Source organism: Perca flavescens, chromosome 15, assembly GCF_004354835.1.
Source record: "Perca flavescens isolate YP-PL-M2 chromosome 15, PFLA_1.0, whole genome shotgun sequence".
Lineage (NCBI taxonomy): Eukaryota > Metazoa > Chordata > Actinopteri > Perciformes > Percidae > Perca > Perca flavescens.
This window is the reverse complement of record NC_041345.1, coordinates 34,950,201-34,968,907: the sequence shown is the minus strand read 5'-3', so window position 1 is coordinate 34,968,907 and position 18,707 is coordinate 34,950,201. Positions and strand designations below refer to the sequence as shown.

The 18,707-nt window shown below is 43.2% G+C and overlaps 1 protein-coding gene across 3 annotated transcripts in view; it reads left to right on the top strand.

Annotated features, from left to right (window-relative positions):
• Window positions 1-8,526: 8,526 nt before the first annotated feature.
• Window positions 8,527-18,707, top strand: part of dnaaf19 (dynein axonemal assembly factor 19) — a 17,746-nt gene continuing 7,565 nt past the window's right edge. Inside the window, exon 1 of one of the 3 annotated variants that reach the window (XM_028598632.1) lies at window positions 8,527-8,719. Coding sequence is in view for 1 of the 3 variants with exons in the window: in XM_028598630.1 (XP_028454431.1) it covers window positions 12,123-12,155 (33 nt within the window). In the remaining 2 variants the exon portion in view is untranslated. Of the gene's footprint in view, window positions 8,720-8,951; window positions 9,036-12,052; window positions 12,156-18,707 lie in introns of those variants that run through there. The other 2 variants (XM_028598631.1, XM_028598630.1) reach the window with 2 other exon arrangements.

The following is an 18,707-nucleotide window of genomic DNA, read 5'->3' as shown; positions in this document are numbered from 1 at the left end:
AGTGATAGTTAATCGAGTGTTTCCTAATAATATTACCTAGAGGAAGCATATATAAGGAAAATAGAATTGGTCCAAGCACTGAGCCTTGAGGAACGCCATGGCTAACTTTAGCGTGCTTGGAGGGTTTATCATTAACATTAACAAACTGGGATCGTTCAGAGAAATAGGACTTAAACCAGCTTAGTGCGATTCCTTTAATGCCAACTAAGTGTTCCAGTCTCTGTAACAGGATAGTATGGTCAATAGTGTCAAATGCAGCACTAAGATCTAGTAGAACAAGAATGGAGACAAGTCCTTTGTCTGCAGCAGTTAGAAGGTCGTTAGTAATTTTCACCAGTGCCGTCTCTGTGCTATGATTCTTTCTAAATCCTGATTGAAAATCATCAAATAGACTGTTGCTATGTAGAAAATCACATAACTGATTAGCAACCACCTTCTCAAGGATCTTGGATAGAAAGGGAAGGTTAGATATAGGTCTATAGTTTGCTAAGACCTCAGGATCTAGGGTGGGTTTTTTCAGAAGAGGTTTTATCACAGCAATTTTAAATGACTGCGGTACATAACCTGTTAATAAGGACATGTTGATCATATCTAATAATGAAGTGTTTACCACGGGTAACGCTTCTTTGAGTAGCCTCGTTGGGATGGGGTCTAAGAGACAGGTAGACGGCTTTAGCTGAGGATATCTTTAACATTAATTGTTGAAGGTCTATAGGATAAAAGCAGTCCAAGTATATGTCGGGAGAGTCGTTCTTTCTAGCGGTCCTGCATTTAAAGATGAACTGTTAGAAGTTAAGGGCAAAAGGTGATGAATTTTATCTCTAATTGTTATAATTTTATCATTAAAGAAGCTCATGAAGTCATCACTACTCAGAGCTAGAGGAATAGATGGCTCAGTAGAGCTGTGGCTATCTGTCAGCCTGGCTACAGTGCTGAAAAGAAACCTTGGGTTGTTCTTGTTTTCTTCTATTAATGATGAGTAATAGTCTGATCTGGCCTTTCTTAGGGCCTTCCTATAGGTTTTCAGACTGTCTTGCCATTCCAAACGGGATTCCTCCACTTTGGTGGAGCGCCACTTACTTTCGATGTTTCGTGAGATTTGTTTTAATTTGCAAGTTTGGGAGTTATACCAAGGAGCTAATTTCCTTTTTGCTTTATCGTCTTCTTTTTGAGAGGAGCGACAGAGTCTAAGGTTGTCCGTAGGCAAGTCGTAGCACCGTCTACAAATGTATCAATTTGAGAGGGACTGAGGTTAACATAGAGGTCCTCTGTTATGTTAAGGCACGACATAGACTGGAATGCTGTAGGAATACTTTCCTTAAATTTAGCTATAGCACTGTCAGATAGGCATCTAGTGTAGAAGCTGCTATCTGGTTTAGTATGGTCAGGTAGCAAGAATTCAAAAGTAATTAAAAAATTATCTGATAATACCAGATTCTGCGGAAATATTATTAAATCCTCAATTTCAATACCATATGCCAGCACAAGGTCGAGGGTGTGGTTAAAACAGTGCGTCGCCTTGTGCACACTCTGACTGAAACCAATTGAATCCAGTAATGAGTTGAAAGCAGTAGTAAGGCTATTGCTGTCAACGTCCACATGGATATTAAAATCACCAACAATAAGTACTTTGTCTGATTTAAGGACTACACATGATAAAAACTCTGAGAATTCAGATAAAAATTCAGAATACGGACCTGGAGCTCGGTAGACAACAACAAATATAATTGGCTGTACTGATTTCCGTGTTGGATGTTGAAGATTAAGAACAAGGCTTTCAAAAGAGTTATAATTTAGTTTGGGTTTAGGGTTAATTAACAGGCTTGAATCAAATATGGCTGCAACTCCCCCCTCGGCCTGAGCCTCTAGGAATTTGAGTATTAATATGACTGGGAGGGTGGCTTCATTTAGACTAACATATTCTTCATGGCCCAGCCAGGTTTCAGTAAGACAGAATAGATCAATTTGATTATCAGATATCAATTCATTTACGAGTACTGCTTTAGAAGACAAAGATCTGATATTTAGTAATCCACATCTAATTTTCCTATCCTTTTCTATCATTGCTGTGGTAGTTTTAATTCCAATTAGGTTGTTAAGTGTTGCCCCTCTATTCACCACTTTGTGTGGTCTGTTGTTGATAATTACTGGAATAGTACTAGTACCACATGTTACTGGAGTAATACTAGTACTACATGTTATCCTACAGAAAACATTTTCAGATCCATCCACTTGTATAGTGCTATCAGGATCAATACCTGGGGGACATGAATCTGTGATATTTTCAACATAATGTCAATACTTGCCTTCTGTCAGTGTGGTCGTTATGTTGTCAGATAGCAGCCTGGCTCCGTGTCGGTTTGGGTGGAGACCATCACGCTTCAGCAGGTTGGGCATCTCCCAGAACAAGTTGAAGTTGTCGACATAGGGAAGGCCCAGGGAAGTGCAGAGTGGTTCCAGCCAGGTGTGGAGCCAGAACAGTCTGGACCATCTCTCCGCACCCTTCCTGTAGGTAGGTAGAGGCCCAGAGATGACAATCCGCTTACCTGTGCCCATCAGGGTGGTGATGAGAGTGGTGAAGTCTTCCTGGAGTGCTATCGACCGTCTCTCTCTGATGTTGTTTGTGCCCACATGCACGATGATGTTGTCAACCTTGGAGTGGCGGGCGAGGATGCCGGGAAGTTTGTGCTGGATGTCACGGACCTTGGCACCGGGAAGCAGTAGACCTTGGAGGGACCGCTGGGTAAAAAGGGAATGTGGAGATCCCTTACCATGGAGCTTCCGATGACCAGCGTGGAGATTGATGAGTCCGAGGGGAGAGTCCGCCCTCAATGGGCGCGTCGACTGTGTGGATGGACCAGGATGAGCTGCGTGGGGACGTGGCAGAGAAGGGAACTCCTCGTCGCTCGTCAGAATGCTGTAGCGGTTTTCTAGTCGTAGGGGTTGGGCTGGGGCTGAGCGTTGTCCTGACCGCCTGCTCTGGTGCTTGCTTACACGCCATGGCTCAGGCTGGTGTGGAGTGGAGCTGGTCAGCAGAGCTGGCTGGGTCCTCGGCAGAAGCCGAGGAGAGACAGCAGGGACAGAGGTTGTATTAGTGTGTGGTGGGGTGAGAGTATTGCAGGGCACAGTGGAATCAAAACATCCATCAGTGTGTGTGTGGGGGGAACTTCCAATGATAATTGCAAACAACGGAGAAACTGCGGCCAGACAGGTCCGGTTAAAATACAGCGAAACGGTGTAATTAGTGACTGTATTTCGTTGTGGAGGACTTTAAATCGCGAGACGTTAAGCGTCTGCCGTTGTCGTCTGCAACAAGAAACAGGAAGTCAGGCGGAAACGGAAGTGACGTTCACAATACTCACCTGTCCTATCTGAACTTGAGATTTATAAAACAATGAAAATAATAGATATAAGTAAACACGCCTGACCTTTCTCAAAAGTAGGATCAACGTGTCAGACTTCTCAGTGAGCTGGAAAACAGAAATATGAATTATGTCAAAGAAATAGTGTCAACAACTTACTGTGTGAAGGAAACAGGAAGCCTTTCTAGGATTCATGATCATCAGGCAACAGAAACGTTGACAAAACGCACACACGGCTTCCTATCTATATGTTATGTTTATGATTCATATTCTGATATTATCTGTTAATGGTTTTCAGATTTAAAGTGAGGAGAGTGTTTCTGTCTCACCGAGTCCCAGTGGTCCTTTTCACTGCTCCGGGACGTCCAGGTCTCTGCAGATGAGCTGCTATCTGTAAGCACCGGCCGCTATGACATCAGCCAAATATGCACTTTCTCTTACTGTCTATGAATCCTACGGGAATGCTGCATTCATGTGCTGTAGGAAATTTAGGGCCAGTACCGTGTACCAAGCAGTCAGGGAACACTGGTTTAAAGTTAAAAAGTAAGGTTTATTTCCCCCAAAACAAAGATGTTAACCTGGGACACTTGTGTACAAACGGACCAAACCTAAACTCACAAGGAAGTGGGTGCAGTGTGCTCATTACAAATACAACCGAAAGCATTCACAGCAGGACAGTCAAGACACGTTGGAAACATGTAGACACATCATGCTCAGCCAAAAAGTGACCCGGAGCTCCAAAATTACAATCTGTCCTTTTTCAAATGGCAGTGATCGCAGCCCCCACCTTGGGAAAGGGTGTTTCTGCCTCAACATGACTTGATTACATTCATGAGGTTTTTTATCTGACAGATTATAGCACTCCAATAACTTGTTACCAGGTAAAATACCTTTTTAAAGGGGCAATACAACTTATAAAATGCACTTTTCCAGGTACCGTTGTGTACCAAAAGTTTGTCCCAGGAGAGGTTCCCCTTCTCTTTCATTTTGTACCCTCAAATGAGTCAAAAGGACCAGTTCTGGACTCTTCAAAAACTAATACTGTTCTCTCAAGGGAACATATCTAAAAGTGGACCTGTACACTGTAAGGGTCCTGACCCACCGAGCCGATAATCGGCCATCTGACGGTCTGGCGAGTTCGGTGACTCGAGTCTGTTCGGTGTGTTCCGTGCCGTCGTCTGTCTGAGGAGCTGTCAGCCTTCATTTGGGCCAATTTCACTTGTATAATCGGCAGTTGGACTCAATGACCTTTCTGATTGGTGGAGAGCTAAGCCGGAAATGACAAGCAGGATGCGCGTGACTAGAGTCTCTCAAAATCTGAGAAAAATCTGTTAAACTGACCTTTGTTGATCTGAAATGAAGACAGATTCAGCAGCTGCACGGCCTATTTCTCTCTTTAAATGTTTTCAGAAACACATTTCGTTGTTTGGTCAGGGAGCAGACAGACCCACGTTGTTGATCCAATCAGCTGCCGGTTTTCAAATTTGGGCGGCAATACAGATTAGCTGCAGGTGTGTTCTGGGGAACTTTTTGGACCTCGAGGAGACTGATCAGTCCGACTGACTTTACTGCCGACGGTCGGCCGTCTGGTTGGTGTGTCAGACCCTGTAAGAAACATCTGTTTATTAACTGTATATTTAAAAAACATTGTCCATAGAACGTGATTCACAGTTTGTATTTGGGTTTTTGACATTTGGGGCCCTATCTTGCACTCAGCGCAATTGCCTTTGTACACTGACGCATGTATCATTCCTATTTTGCACCCGACGCACAACTTTTCCCTCCACAGACTCACGTCGGTAAATTAGGGAATGTATTTGCGCTCCCGGGGGCGGTTCAGCGAAAAGAGGAGGCATGTTCAGGCGAAAACGTTACTTGGTGCTATTTTGCAGTTTCAGAAAACAATTCCGCCACAGACCAGGAAAAACCTGTGGTGGTGGTGTTAGTCTAAAGTCAGTGGCGCTAGTCTAAAGTCAGTGGTGCTACTCTAAAGTCAGTGGTGCTAGTCTAAAGTCAGTGGTGCTAGTCTAAAGTCAGTGGTGCTACTCTAAAGTCAGTGGTGCTAGTCTAAAATCAGTGGAGCTAGTCTAAACTCAGTGGTGCTAGTCTAAAGTCAGTGGTGCTAGTCTAAAGTAAGTGGCGCTAGTCTAAAGTAAGTGGCGCTAGTCTAAAGTCAGTGGTGCTACTCTAAAGTCAGTGGTGCTAGTCTAAAATCAGTGGCGCTAGTCTAAAGTCAGTGGTGCTAGTCTAAAGTCAGTGGTGCTAGTCTAAAGTCAGTGGTGCTAGTCTAAAGTCAGTGGTACTAGTCTAAAGTCAGTGGTGCTAGTCTAAACTCAGTGGTGCTAGTCTAAAGTCAGTGGTGCTAGTCTAAAGTAAGTGGCGCTAGTCTAAAGTAAGTGGCGCTAGTCTAAACTCAGTGGTGCTAGTCTAAAGTCAGTGGTGCTAGTCTAAAATCAGTGGCGCTAGTCTAAAGTCAGTGGTGCTAGTCTAAAGTCAGTGGTGCTAGTCTAAAGTCAGTGGTGCTAGTCTAAAGTCAGTGGCGCTAGTCTAAAGTCAGTGGCACTAGTCTAAAGTCAGTGGTGCTAGTCTAAAGTCAGTGGTGCTACTCTAAAGTCAGTGGTGCTACTCTAAAGTCAGTGGTGCTAGTCTAAAGTCAGTGGCACTAGTCTAAAGTCAGTGGTGCTAGTCTAAAGTCAGTGGTGCTAGTCTAAAGTCAGTGGTGCTACTCTAAAGTCAGTGGTGCTAGTCTAAAGTCAGTGGTGCTAGTCTAAAGTCAGTGGCACTAGTCTAAAGTCAGTGGTGCTAGTCTAAAGTCAGTGGTGCTACTCTAAAGTCAGTGGTGCTAGTCTAAAGTCAGTGGTGCTAGTCTAAAGTCAGTGGTGCTAGTCTAAAATCAGTGGCGCTAGTCTAAAGTCAGTGGTGCTAGTCTAAACTCAGTGGTTCTAGTCTAAAGTCAGTGGTGCTAGTCTAAAGTCAGTGGTGCTAGTCTAAAGTCAGTGGTTCTAGTCTAAAGTCAGTGGTTCTAGTCTAAAGTCAGTGGTTCTAGTCTAAAGTCAGTGGTTCTAGTCTAAAGTCAGTGGTTCTAGTCTAAAGTCAGTGGAGCGTTATTCATGCTTGGCCATAATGTAGCGTGTGCACAACGCGCATACACTTCTCTTATCTAAACGGACGCAGCAGTTCCCATTTTTGCAAACCATACATAATTACAAAGAAAAATATTAGTGCATGCTTTGTGGCTTGTTGTGATTTACACAACATTTCCAATCCATGAATCATGGATGTGTTGATGACATAAATGAGGAAATATTAGAGGACTTAAGGAGACTCCGGCAGGATCTGGTCTGGGAGTAATGCGCGATGTGCTCCTGATGGAGCAGGCGGACGGAGATGGAGTGGGGGGAGGAGGAAGGGGCACAACAGGAGCAGGTGGTGCGTTTGGAGGCCCACACTCCATGGCTGCAGCAATCCTCTCCAGACTTGAGGAGATGAGCCCGAGAGGCTGCAGCAACATCGCCACCCGGTCAAGACGGCATTTATTACTTTGCCGCATCCTGGACAGCTCCCGCTGGCGTGCGCCAGGCAAATCCACCGTTATAATAGCAATCACCATGGAACAAGCACGCCTGCTCTTAAAGTGTAAAGTGCAGGTTAACCACCACAACCAATTAATATGTAAATAAAGTACTCAATATGTATATATTTAAACATTTCTGTCTTAAAATGCGTTAAAATAACATTTATTGGGGTTTCTTAAAAAGGTAGCATGTTTTTTACAGTAACTGGGTGATGACGTCATAAGAGGGAGTAGCAACCCATAGCAGGTACATAGACAGGCCAACAACGGGACAATTTCATCCATTTTCGCCATCTTATTCATCACTAAATTCACTTCTGACAACGTTTTAGGCGAGAAATTAAGTGTTTAGATTTCGAATATAGGCAGTCTTGCGACAATCGTAAAGTCAATCCATAAAGTGACGGGACAACCAGCAGCGCCTACCCCGCCGCTGGCTCGTCGCTCGGACAGTCTCGCTCGGACACACCGATGTAAACACACACACACACACACACACACACACACACACACCCCGCTGTAAACCGGAAGTCTCTCAGACCGGTCACACACACACACACACACACACACACACACACACACACACCCCCGCTGTAAACCGGAAGTCTCTCAGACCGGTCACACACACACACACACACACACACAGGACAGAGATGGAGAGAGGAAGAGGAGCGCTGTGTGGCAGAGAGGAAGAGGAGCGCTGTGTGGCAGAGAGGAAGAGGAGGGCTGTGTGGCAGAGAGGAAGAGGAGCGCTGTGTGGCAGAGAGGAAGAGGAGGGCTGTGTGGCAGAGAGGAAGAGGAGCGCTGTGTGGCAGAGAGGAAGAGGAGGGCTGTGTGGCAGAGAGGAAGAGGAGCGCTGTGTGGCAGAGAAGAAGAGGAGGGCTGTGTGGCAGAGAGGAAGAGGAGCGCTGTGTGGCAGAGAAGAAGAGGAGGGCTGTGTGGCAGAGAGGAAGAGGAGCGCTGTGTGGCAGAGAAGAAGAGGAGGGCTGTGTGGCAGAGAGGAAGAGGAGCGCTGTGTGGCAGAGAGGAAGAGGAGCGCTGTGTGGCAGAGAGGAAGAGGAGCTGTATAATTTATAAAAAGGCTGTAAGATACAGTGGTAACACAACACATTATACAAGCATATAAACATTCTGTCCTGGGTTTTAACTTATTAATAATCTAAATGTAAAAAGTATTTTATTAAGTAAATTATTAAAATGTATGGGTATGGTATCTGTATTTACTTAAAGCAACGCTGTGTAACTTGTAGTTCCAATGAGACAAGCTGTAGGGGCTCCATAGTATTGCTTTAATACTGCAGTATTACACCACTAGAGTAGGCTAGATTACAGGAGTCAGAAATGCTAAAACGGATTAGGGGGCGCTGAGTCCAGTCAGAGGAGAAGAAGAACAGCTGTTTCCACTGAGATTTAAAGTCCTGCTGGTCTACACCATGGCTTTATAATAATAATAATAATAATAATAATAATAATAAGACCTCCAGCCTCCTGACACCGACACCGGTCCCTCCATCTTTCATCCGGGTACTTTACATGGCCACCATTCTGTAGGTAATCTCTCTATTCTGCATGGAGCTCTATCTGAACCCACAGGCAGAGGGGTTAACTACGAACACATATAACTAGTATAACTAACATAAATAACATATAACTAACCTGCAACATCAGCAGCATAAACAGAAATATCTAAAAAGGGACAAAAAGTCTTAAAAACGCGTAATATTATACCATCAACATCCGACCGGGAGATAAGAGACTTTCTCCTCCGTGAAATCCTAAAACGGTGAGTTATATCACATCAGAACCAAGTTTATGAGGTTTATTAATATCCGACCGACTGTCTGTATGTAAATACACTGGACTGTTTACTCTCTTCACTTCGTCCCGCTGCTGCCACGGTGTGAATGAATGTCCCAGTTAGATTTGGGATAAGGATTTAGGATTTTGATGTTTGTTCCCCCGGTAGGGGGGGGGTGCACTGTACTGCGCAGGCGCCGTCCGTCCGGCAGCGCGTCGCCATGGAGACGGTTAGTTGTTTCTCTGTGTATGGGACTGCGGGAGCCTGAAAACATCTGAACACACACACACGGATTCCTCAGGTAACTTCACCTGTTCTACATGTTAACAGCTGGCTTCAGTCAGTCATGTCCGCGCATGCGTGTGAGAAACACTTTGTAACTGCGTGTTTTTAGGAGAGCCAGCCGATATAAAGAGTGTTATTAACTCCTTTAAGCTAATATAGATACTGAGTTAGGCTAACGCTAGCTGGGCTCAGGTAGTAGTAGGTTTTATTTAGGTGTCTGTGTGTGTGTGAGACTGTGTGTGTGTGTCTCTGTGTGTGTCTGTGTGTGTGTCTGTGTGTGTCTCTCTGTGTGTGTGTGTGTCTGTGTGTGAGTGTCTGTGTGTGTGTGTCTGTCTGTGTGTGTGTCTGTGTATGTTGTATGTCTGTGTGTGTCTGTGTGTGTGTGTGTGTGTGTGTGTGTGTGTGTGTGTGTGTGTGTGTGTCTCTCTCTCTGTGACTGTTTGTGTGTGTGTGTGTGTGTGTGTGTGTGTGTGTGTGTGTCTCTCTCTCTGTGACTGTTTGTGTGTGTGTGTCTGTGTGTGTGTGTGTGTGTGTGTGTGTGTGTGTGTGTGTGTGTGTGTGTGTGTGTGTGTCTCTCTCTCTGTGTGACTGTTTGTGTGTGTGTGTGTGTGTGTGTGTGTGTGTGTGTGTGTCTGTGTGTGTGTGTGTGTGTCTGTGTGTGTGTGTGTGTGTGTGTGTGTGTCTCTCTCTGTGTGACTGTGTGTGTGTGTGTGTGTGTGTGTGTGTGTGTGTGTGTGTGTGTGTGTGTGTGTGTGTGTGTGTGTGTGTGTGTGTGTCTCTCTCTCTCTCTCTCTCTCTCTCTCTGTGTGACTGTGTCTCTCTCTCTCTCAATTTTCAATTTCAATTTCATTGAAACAGTATATAAAAAAAGAATACAAATAACTAAAATAATAAATTAGAAAAGAAATGATAATCTATACATTTCTCTATTTATTGTTCCTTGTATTGTGGCAGGAGAAGACATTTAGCTGCTAGCCATGCCGTGTTTTTATCTTCCCCTAATAAAAAAGGAAGCTTTTTGTCCTCAGTGTAGGTAGTGAAGCCTGGTATATGTTTTTCAAATTTTTGGAAATATTTGGTTCTTAAGCCTTCATATTTGGGACATGTACATAGGAAATGTAATTGTGTTTGGATATCCTGGTGGCAGTGTGTACAGACTCGTTCCTCTCTTGGTCTCTACACTTTTAAATGTCGACCTCTTTCAATTTCCAGCTCATGGTCACTGACTCAGTATTTTTTTTAAATTCGTACTTCTTTTGGATTTTTTGTTTTGAGATATTCGGCCAATTTGATATCTGTGTTCAGGGATTGATAACAGAGGAGTTTGTGTTGTATCTTATTTTCATTTTGCCATTGTTCTGTATACTCGTCTTTTAATTTAGTTTCAAATCTTTTGATTAAAGACTGAGGATTGTGTCTGTGGCAGCTCTGAGGCTCAGTGTACCTGTCTCTCTCTCTACCTGTCTGTCTATTACTGACTGTGTTTAGTTCAGTGTACCTGTGAGCCAGCTGGTCCAGGGTGTGGACATCTGAACTCTGCTGGTTGCTCAGGAGAGCTTTGTATGCGATGGAATTTTTATCAGCTTGATTTAAATGCTGCCAAAATTTAATGGACCTTTTTTGGATTTGAATGTTCAGAGGGAATATACCGAGTTCTGCTCTGCATGTATTGTTTGGGGTGTTTGGGCAAACTTTTAGAATCATTTTACAGAATTCCAATTGTAATTTTTCAGTGGGAGTTTTATCCCAGTTTTTAAATTCTGGTTTCGAAATCGGGCCCCAAACTTGGCTTCCGTAAAGCATTATTGGTGTTATCAGAAAATTGTAGATTTTTTGCCAAATTCTTGTGGGGATATTTGTTTTTCCAAATTTGCATTTGATTGCATACAAAGCTTGCCGAGCTTTATTACATAGTGTGTTTATGGCCAGGTTGAAACTCCCTGATGCACTAATTTCAATCCCTGAGTAATTATATGATCCCTTTTGTTCTAGTGTGGTGTTGCCCAGAGTGAAGTTGTAACTCTGTCTATTTCCCCGAGATCTGGCTCTCGTCTGAAATACCATAACACTGGTCAGGGCTCGACATTAAGGCTTGTCCGCTTGTCCGGGACAAGTGGATGTTTTGTAGGGCAAGTGGAAGAGAAATTTACTTGTCCCACTGGACAAGTTAAAACTCAAACAAACTAAAATGCCATTTTAGTTCACGTCATGTGCCACTCATTATGTCTATGTTACCGATTTGAAACGATAATTTCTTTCCCCCGCAATCCTGGTCAGCGGACCGCTAACGTTAGACCAGAGACTATTTAGAAGAGACATGCCACTTCCTCAATCCTCAATACAACTATATAAGGAAAACCCGTAACGACAAAGATGGCGGTTGTATGCACATGTACCGCCCCTCACGCTGGAAAGCCAATCATCTGCTTTTTAACAGTCAAGCCGGGAAACATTTAAGCCTATCGTCTGGTTCCACTGACGCATGCGCACAGTTGAGGTTTTGCGACAGCGGAGACGATTTGGCCACAGCGAGTTGTGGCGTGTCACGCCGCCTTTACACTGGCAGTTGAAATCAGCTCCGATACGGCTTCGAAACGGCTGGAAGTCATTCATTTCCTCTGGAGATTCGCAGAGCGCATGCGAATGGGTCCGAACAAGTGCAGTGCGAAAATCGTGTCAGTTGGTCATCCGGATGCGTTCAAAAAATTTAACTCTTGCGAAAAGCTACGGACGGTTCATATCCGACGGAAGGTAGCGTTGCTATGGTACTGATAAACAAACCTGCTAATGCTAATTGGTTAGCTAGCAACAGACGTCTAACTATTAACATTACACCGCTATATCACATTTAACCGACGTGACATGTCAACGTCCTGGGCAACTTCTCTCCACGCAGCAGCCTTTCTATTTCTATCTGTATAGGAGAGGTCAGAGAGAATCGGACATTCAGACACTTATCAGTCCTTCTAGTTGTTCTGCCATTTTTGTAAATCGCTTCCGAAGCTCTTCAACGGTGTAGTACAACGTCCGCTGGGGGCGTATTACGGAGCTGATTTCAACTGCCAGTGTGAAGGCGGGTGTGTGCAAGATCAGATGGAAGAGGATGATAACAACGCCAAGGCACCGGACTACCAAGGTAGTTAAAGCACAACACCGGCATTCTGGATAGAGACGTAAATGAAGTTGGTGTCGTGAACCCTTGCGCATGCGTAGTAACAGTATAACCTGAGGGGAAAAAAGTGTTTTAAACGTTATTTTGAGGCAAAGTCTTCAAACTTTTTCAGCGATTTTTATCATATTCTACTGCTGTTTCTATAAATGTAGTTTTTATGTCCCAATGACCAGTAAAAGTGCAGTTTTGACTCTCTGCCGATTCAGGAGCCTGGTCTTGTTAGTCCGAAATAGCTGCCCGGAGGCGATATTACGAATCCCACTATGGCCACGCCAAGACCCGCCTTTCAATTGCCTAAACACTACTTTGGTTAGGCCCATGCCCACTGTTCAGGTCCTATCCCTGAACAATCCCCTAACCCTGCCTTAACCATGAAATGCCTAACCCCAACCAATCGAACCTGCCTTGGCGTGTAATTTTGCTGCCCGGAGGCGTTGCCAAGATGGCGGCTGAGTGGCATGACTTGCCTAAAAGGACTTTGGTTAGACCCAGCCCACTGTTCAGCTCGTTCTCTGTAAGCAATGCAGCATGAAAGCCTGAACCTGCGGTGTTACAGCTAACGTTGTTGCTAACTAAAAGGACCGTACCCTCGTCACATCGTTGTCAGAAAAGGAGAGACCCGGTGCTAATACGGCACCGGTGCCTTAACCACCGTTATCTACCGGACAGAATTGCACCGCGGTGCCACTGAAATGCCTGCGCTTCTCTCGGATGCTCCGAAAACGGACGTTAGAGGCAACCTAAACATCGCCGCATGTTACGCTAGTTAACACTACACTCAACAGCAAGTAACGTTAGCCTACCGTTAGCTAGCAGCTGGAGTAAACAGTTACAATGCTGACAGCTAAACGGTGTAAAAGTGTGTCTGTATTTCACTGGAGAGGAACATATGACAGTGTGCCGCTGCTGTTGTCGGAAAAACACAGATGTTGCGTTCACTTGAAATTCGCCCCGCCAGCGTCGTGCTGCATTCAAAGTTGTTGTAAAATACCCTTTTTCCTATACAGTTGTTGTTTTTGTCGTTTAACAGGAACTTACTGGTGAGATAAGTTATTTTTATAAGTTATTGTTGTTACATTTTTAATAAATCATTTAATTTTTCCTTAGCAATAAACAAGCCGTTCTATAATGTCGGGTTTTTTTGCTCCTTTTTGAACAAAAATAATAAAAAAATATGCAGATTAAATATCAGGTAATAATCAACTGTAAAGTAGCTACACCTTTTTAAAAGGATCCTTTCGGTAAATCAGCCTCTGCCGGGTAGAAATTTGTGAAATTGTATAAAAAAAGTCAACACCAACATTTAGTGGCAAATTCCATTGTTATGTCTACAAAATTATTTTAGATATAGTAGAAGTTGAAGTCACCACTACCTCTGGTCAAAATATTGATTTAGTATCTCAGAATATAAACTAAGAATCTCAAAGTAATGAGAAAATGTCAAATATTGACTTAGAATCTCAATATATTGGCTTAGTATCTCAATATATTAATTTATCTCAAAATATTGACTTAGTATCTCAATATTGACTTAATATCTCACTAGATTGTTCAGTATCTCAATATATTGATTTATCTCAAAATATTGACTTAGTATCTAAATTTATTGACTTATCTCAAAATATTGACTTAGTATCTCAATATATTGACTTAATATCTCACTATATTGATTTAACTCAAAATATTGACTTAGTATCTCAATATATTGACTTAGTAACTCAGAATATTGACAAAGAATCTCAAACCAATAAGAACATTTAAAATATTGACTTAAAATCTCAATATATTGACTCAATATCTCAAAGTATCGACTTAGTATCTCAATATATTGACTTCTGCACACCGGCGTGCAACATATTACTTTGTATTATGGAGTCTGGAGATCCTTTTTTCTTGTTGAAGGGGAAATCTATTGTTGAGGCACGTTTGTTTCTACTGTTTCAACAGAATTGTATTAATGTTGATAGTGTTTGGATGCTTTCAATGGTTTGTTCAAATTCTGCATTAGCAAAACACAATTTATTTTATAAAATGATGAATCTTTACCCAGACAAGTGACTTTTATGCATGGACAAGTGAAACGTAAATGTACTTGTCCGAAGGACAATTGCCTCAAAAAGTTAATGTCAAGCCCTGACTGGTCTTCTTCAGATTGACTGTCAGTGCCCATTTCTGACAGTACTGCTCTAGGACAGACAGGCCTCTTCTGTTGGAGACAACAGAACCAGATCATCGGCATAGAGCAGGAACTTGATGTTGGAATCGTGAAGTGTGAGACCTGGGGCTGCAGATTGTTCCAACATCGCTGCTAGTTCATTGATGTGCTGCATCCCTGTCTCACTCCACGCCCTTGTTTAAAGAATTCTGTTCTATTGGAGCCAATTTTTACTGCACATTTATTTTCTGTGTACAGTGATTTAATAGTGTCATAGACTTTACCCCCTATACCGCTTTCAATAAGTTTATAAAAAAGCCCCTCGTGCCATATTGAGTCAAAAGCTTTTTTAAAGTCTATAAAACATGCAAATATTTTCCAATTTTTAATTTTGGTGTATTTTTTAATAAGGGTGTGCAGAGTGTAGATGTGGTCTGATGTACGATATTTTGGTAAAAAGCCAATTTGATTTTTACTTAAGACATTGTGTTTGGTAAGGAAGGACAGTATTCTGGCATTAATAATACTGCAGAAAACCTTCCCCAGACTACTGTTCCCACAAATGCCTCTGTAATTGTTAGGGTCCAATCTGTCGCCATTTTTGAAAATAGGGGTGATGAGTCCAAGGTTCCAGATCTCAGGAAAATAACCAGACTCCAGAACAAGGTTGAACAGCTTGTGGAGGGTTGCTTGCAGTGTAAGGCTACTGTGCTTTAGCATCTCAGGGCAGATGCTGTCCACTCCACAAGTCTTTCCAGCCTTCGGAGCCTTCACTTGGCTCTGTATTTCTATTAGTGTTATTTCTGTATCTAGGGGGGTTTGGTAGTCTTTCACCTTTTCCTTTAACTGGTGAAGATTTTCAATGACTGAGTGTTGTTGGGGGGTGATTGCACTATAATCAATATTCTTATACAAAAATTCCAAGTGATTTTTCCAGATCAAACCATTTTGTATTGTTAATTTATCTTTAGTTTGTTTTGGACTGAATTTATTCCACAAATTCCAGACGTTTTGGTCAATGGCTTCTTCTATTTTGTTAAGTTCTTCAGATCTGTGAAGCTCTTTTTTTCTTATAGATTAGTGTTTTGTAGTATTTTAGTGCCTGATGGTATTGATCCCGTATTTGACTCTCATGGGTTTCTCTGTGTTTTTGGTTAGATAATAGTCTTAGTTGTTTTCTAGCATAAACACATTCATTATCGTACCATTTTTCTTTTGAAGGTTTGTGTTTTGTTATTTTTTTACTATAGTTAATTATTTTGAGATTTGATTTTGTAGCTAATTCATCCAATATATTGTTTAAATGCTGTGTAGCCAAATTTACTCCATCTTTTGTGACTGGGAATTTAGTGAGTCTGTAGAGATTAAGTTTTGATTTGATTTCTATACTATCAAGTAAAGTAAAATAATCCTCTATGTTGCTGCATTTTTTCCATATATATTTTTGATGGAGGTCATACATTTTGCTGGTTTCTGATTCTGGTACAATGCTATACTTTGTAGACTTATTTAAATAAAGTGTTGTTTGGCAGTGATCTGAAAAGGGAAGTTGTGGTAAAACTACAAATGCATTGATATCCTCTGGGTCGATATTGGTTATCGAATAATCCACCACACCGTTACCTAACACGGAGGAATAGGTCATTCTACCCAGAGAGCCACCACGGGTCCTTCCATTAACGATGTATAACCCAAGGCTTTTCCATATCTGGAGAACTTGTTTTCCGTTTTTGTTTATAATATTATCAAAACTTTGTCTTTGTGGTATTGTGTGAACATCTACTTCGATGTAGTCTTTCTCTTTTCCAGTTCTTGCATTGAGATCTCCACATATTAAGATGTAACCCAATTTCTGGAAATTAATTATCTCCTTTTGAAGTTCTTGAAAGATCTCCTCAGTGTAATAGGGGGAGTTTGAGGGTGGGATATAGATTGCACATAAATATATATCTCTGGTGCTATTAACTATACCTCTGTTGATTTTTATCCAAAGGTGAGTTTTTCCCTTTTTCACTTGTGAAATATCATTTTTATATTGTGCTTTATGCCAAATTAATGTTCCCCCTGAATCTCTTCCATTTTTAACATTTTGTTTTTTTACAGAAGGTACAGAAAATTCAATGTAATTATTAGGACAATTAGATAGTAAATATGAATGGTTCCATGTTTCATGTAGAATGATGATATCTAAATTATTTACACTTTTTACAAATTCAGGATCTATAGTTTTATCCCCAAAAGTTGTAGAGTACAAACCCTAGATATTCCAACTACTAATTGAGAATTACATTTGTCTAGATACAGGATCTGTGTTTCACGTAGAAATATTCAATTTAAAAAAACAATGCTATGTACCTGTTATATTATATATATATATATATATATATATATATATATATATATATATATATATATATATATATATTTTTTTTTTTTTTATCCATGTAGGTATCTTTGGTGTCTAATAATGTTGAAAGCCCATGTTAATTTAACAGTTTTGTGCACAGCAAGGTGACTAGGTCTCTTATCTGGTTTGGGTTCCAGTGGGCAGATGGTGGTATTGGTGCTCTGGCAGCTATGGCGTAGCTCTCTCTCTAGCTGGGGGTCTGAGGCATGTAGGTAGGTAGCTCCCTCGTGGATGGTGGGCTGTGACTTTGTTAGGTAGATAAGTCTCTCTGGGAGGGCGGGGGCTGTGGCAGGTAGGTAGCACTCTCTCTTTGGATAGTGGGTTGTGACAGGTAGATTTCTTGGTTTGTTTGGTTGTACTGTTGTTGTGGTTGTTTTGTGTAGGGGGGCTGCTGAGGGTACATCTGCTGGGTAGGCTGACGTCTGCGTGGGTGAGGAGAGTTTCCTGATTGAGTGGAGTTTCTTCTGCGGTCAGGGGTGGGTGTGGATGTGCCTCAGCCTAGGGCTGTGTCTTTGAGGCTCTTTGCAAATAGCCCCACAGCTCTCTCACTGAGGTGGATGTGGTCACATAGGTGCTGCTGAAGTATGTCTCTGTGGAGGGCTACATGGACCTTCTGCAGTTGTGTGCATTTCTTTCTAATCTCAGCGTTGATTGTGTTAATTGTGTGTTGGGGTGTGTCAGACCTTGGGAGTGAAGATGATATAGTTATTCATGCTCTGGGGTAGGGAATGAGTCCTTACCCCAAGTGAGTCCTTACCCCAAGTGAGTCCTTACCCCAAGTGAAGGAGTTCAAGTACCTTGGGGTTTTGTTCGCGAGTGAGGGGACAATGGAGCGGGAGATTGGTCGGAGAATCGGCGCAGCGGGTGCGGTATTGCATTCAATCTATCGCACCGTTGTGACGAAAAGAGAGCTGAGCCAGGAGGCAAAGCTCTCGATCTACCGGTCAGTTTTCGTTCCTACCCTCACCTATGGTCATGAAGGCTGGGTCATGACCGAAAGAACGAGATCCAGGGTACAAGCGGCCGAAATGGGTTTCCTCAGGAGGGTGGCTGGCGTCTCCCTTAGAGATAGGGTGAGAAGCTCAGTCATCCGTGAGGAGCTCGGAGAGCCGCTGCTCCTTTGCGTCGAAAGGAGCCAGTTGAGGTGGTTCGGGCATCTGGTAAGGATGCCCCTGGGCGCCTCCCGGGAGGTGTTCCAGGCACGTCCAGCTGGGAGGAGGCCTCGGGAAGACCCAGGACTAGGTGGAGGGATTATATCTCCAACCTGGCCTGGGAACGCCTCGATCCCCAGTCGGAGCTGGTTAATGTGGCTCGGGAAAGGGAAGTTTGGGGTCCCCTGCTGGAGCTGCTCCCCCCGCGACCCGACACCGGATAAGCGGACGAAGATGGATGGATGGATGGATGGATGCTCTGGGGTATTTCTCTCTCGCTTTCCTTGCCACCTGCCACAGTGCTGTTGGTAAGTCGCTGATCCTTGCAGTCAGGTCGTTGGTCCCTGTGTAGCTCCACATCTTGATACCTCTGTTTGGATAGCTGCTCACTAGCCTTCTTTGTGGTGGGGGTCCAGAGTTTCACTGCTTCTCGGCCTGGGAAGAGGCGTTTTAAGTCAATGTGTTTCCTGTTTGAGTCGCACATTAATATTATCTGAGAAGTGTGTGCTGTGTGTGTGTGTGATTGGGTTTATCAGTACTGTGGTCAGTGTCTGTAGTCAGTATGTGTGTTTGAGGGGTTTTTATGGGCGAGTAAGTGGTGGGGGTTGGATGGGGTGTAGTGGGTTCCGATAGGATAGGAGGGTCCAGGGGCAGGGAAGCGGTGGGTGTAGGGTTGATGGGAGGGGGGGAGCGATGATCTCTCAGCTCTTCTCTCAGGGCGTGGACCTCAGCCTGTAGAGCCTGTAGAGTCTGCAGCTGGTTGCCCTGGGTGGTGGAGTGTTGGCTGAGATCCTCCATCACTC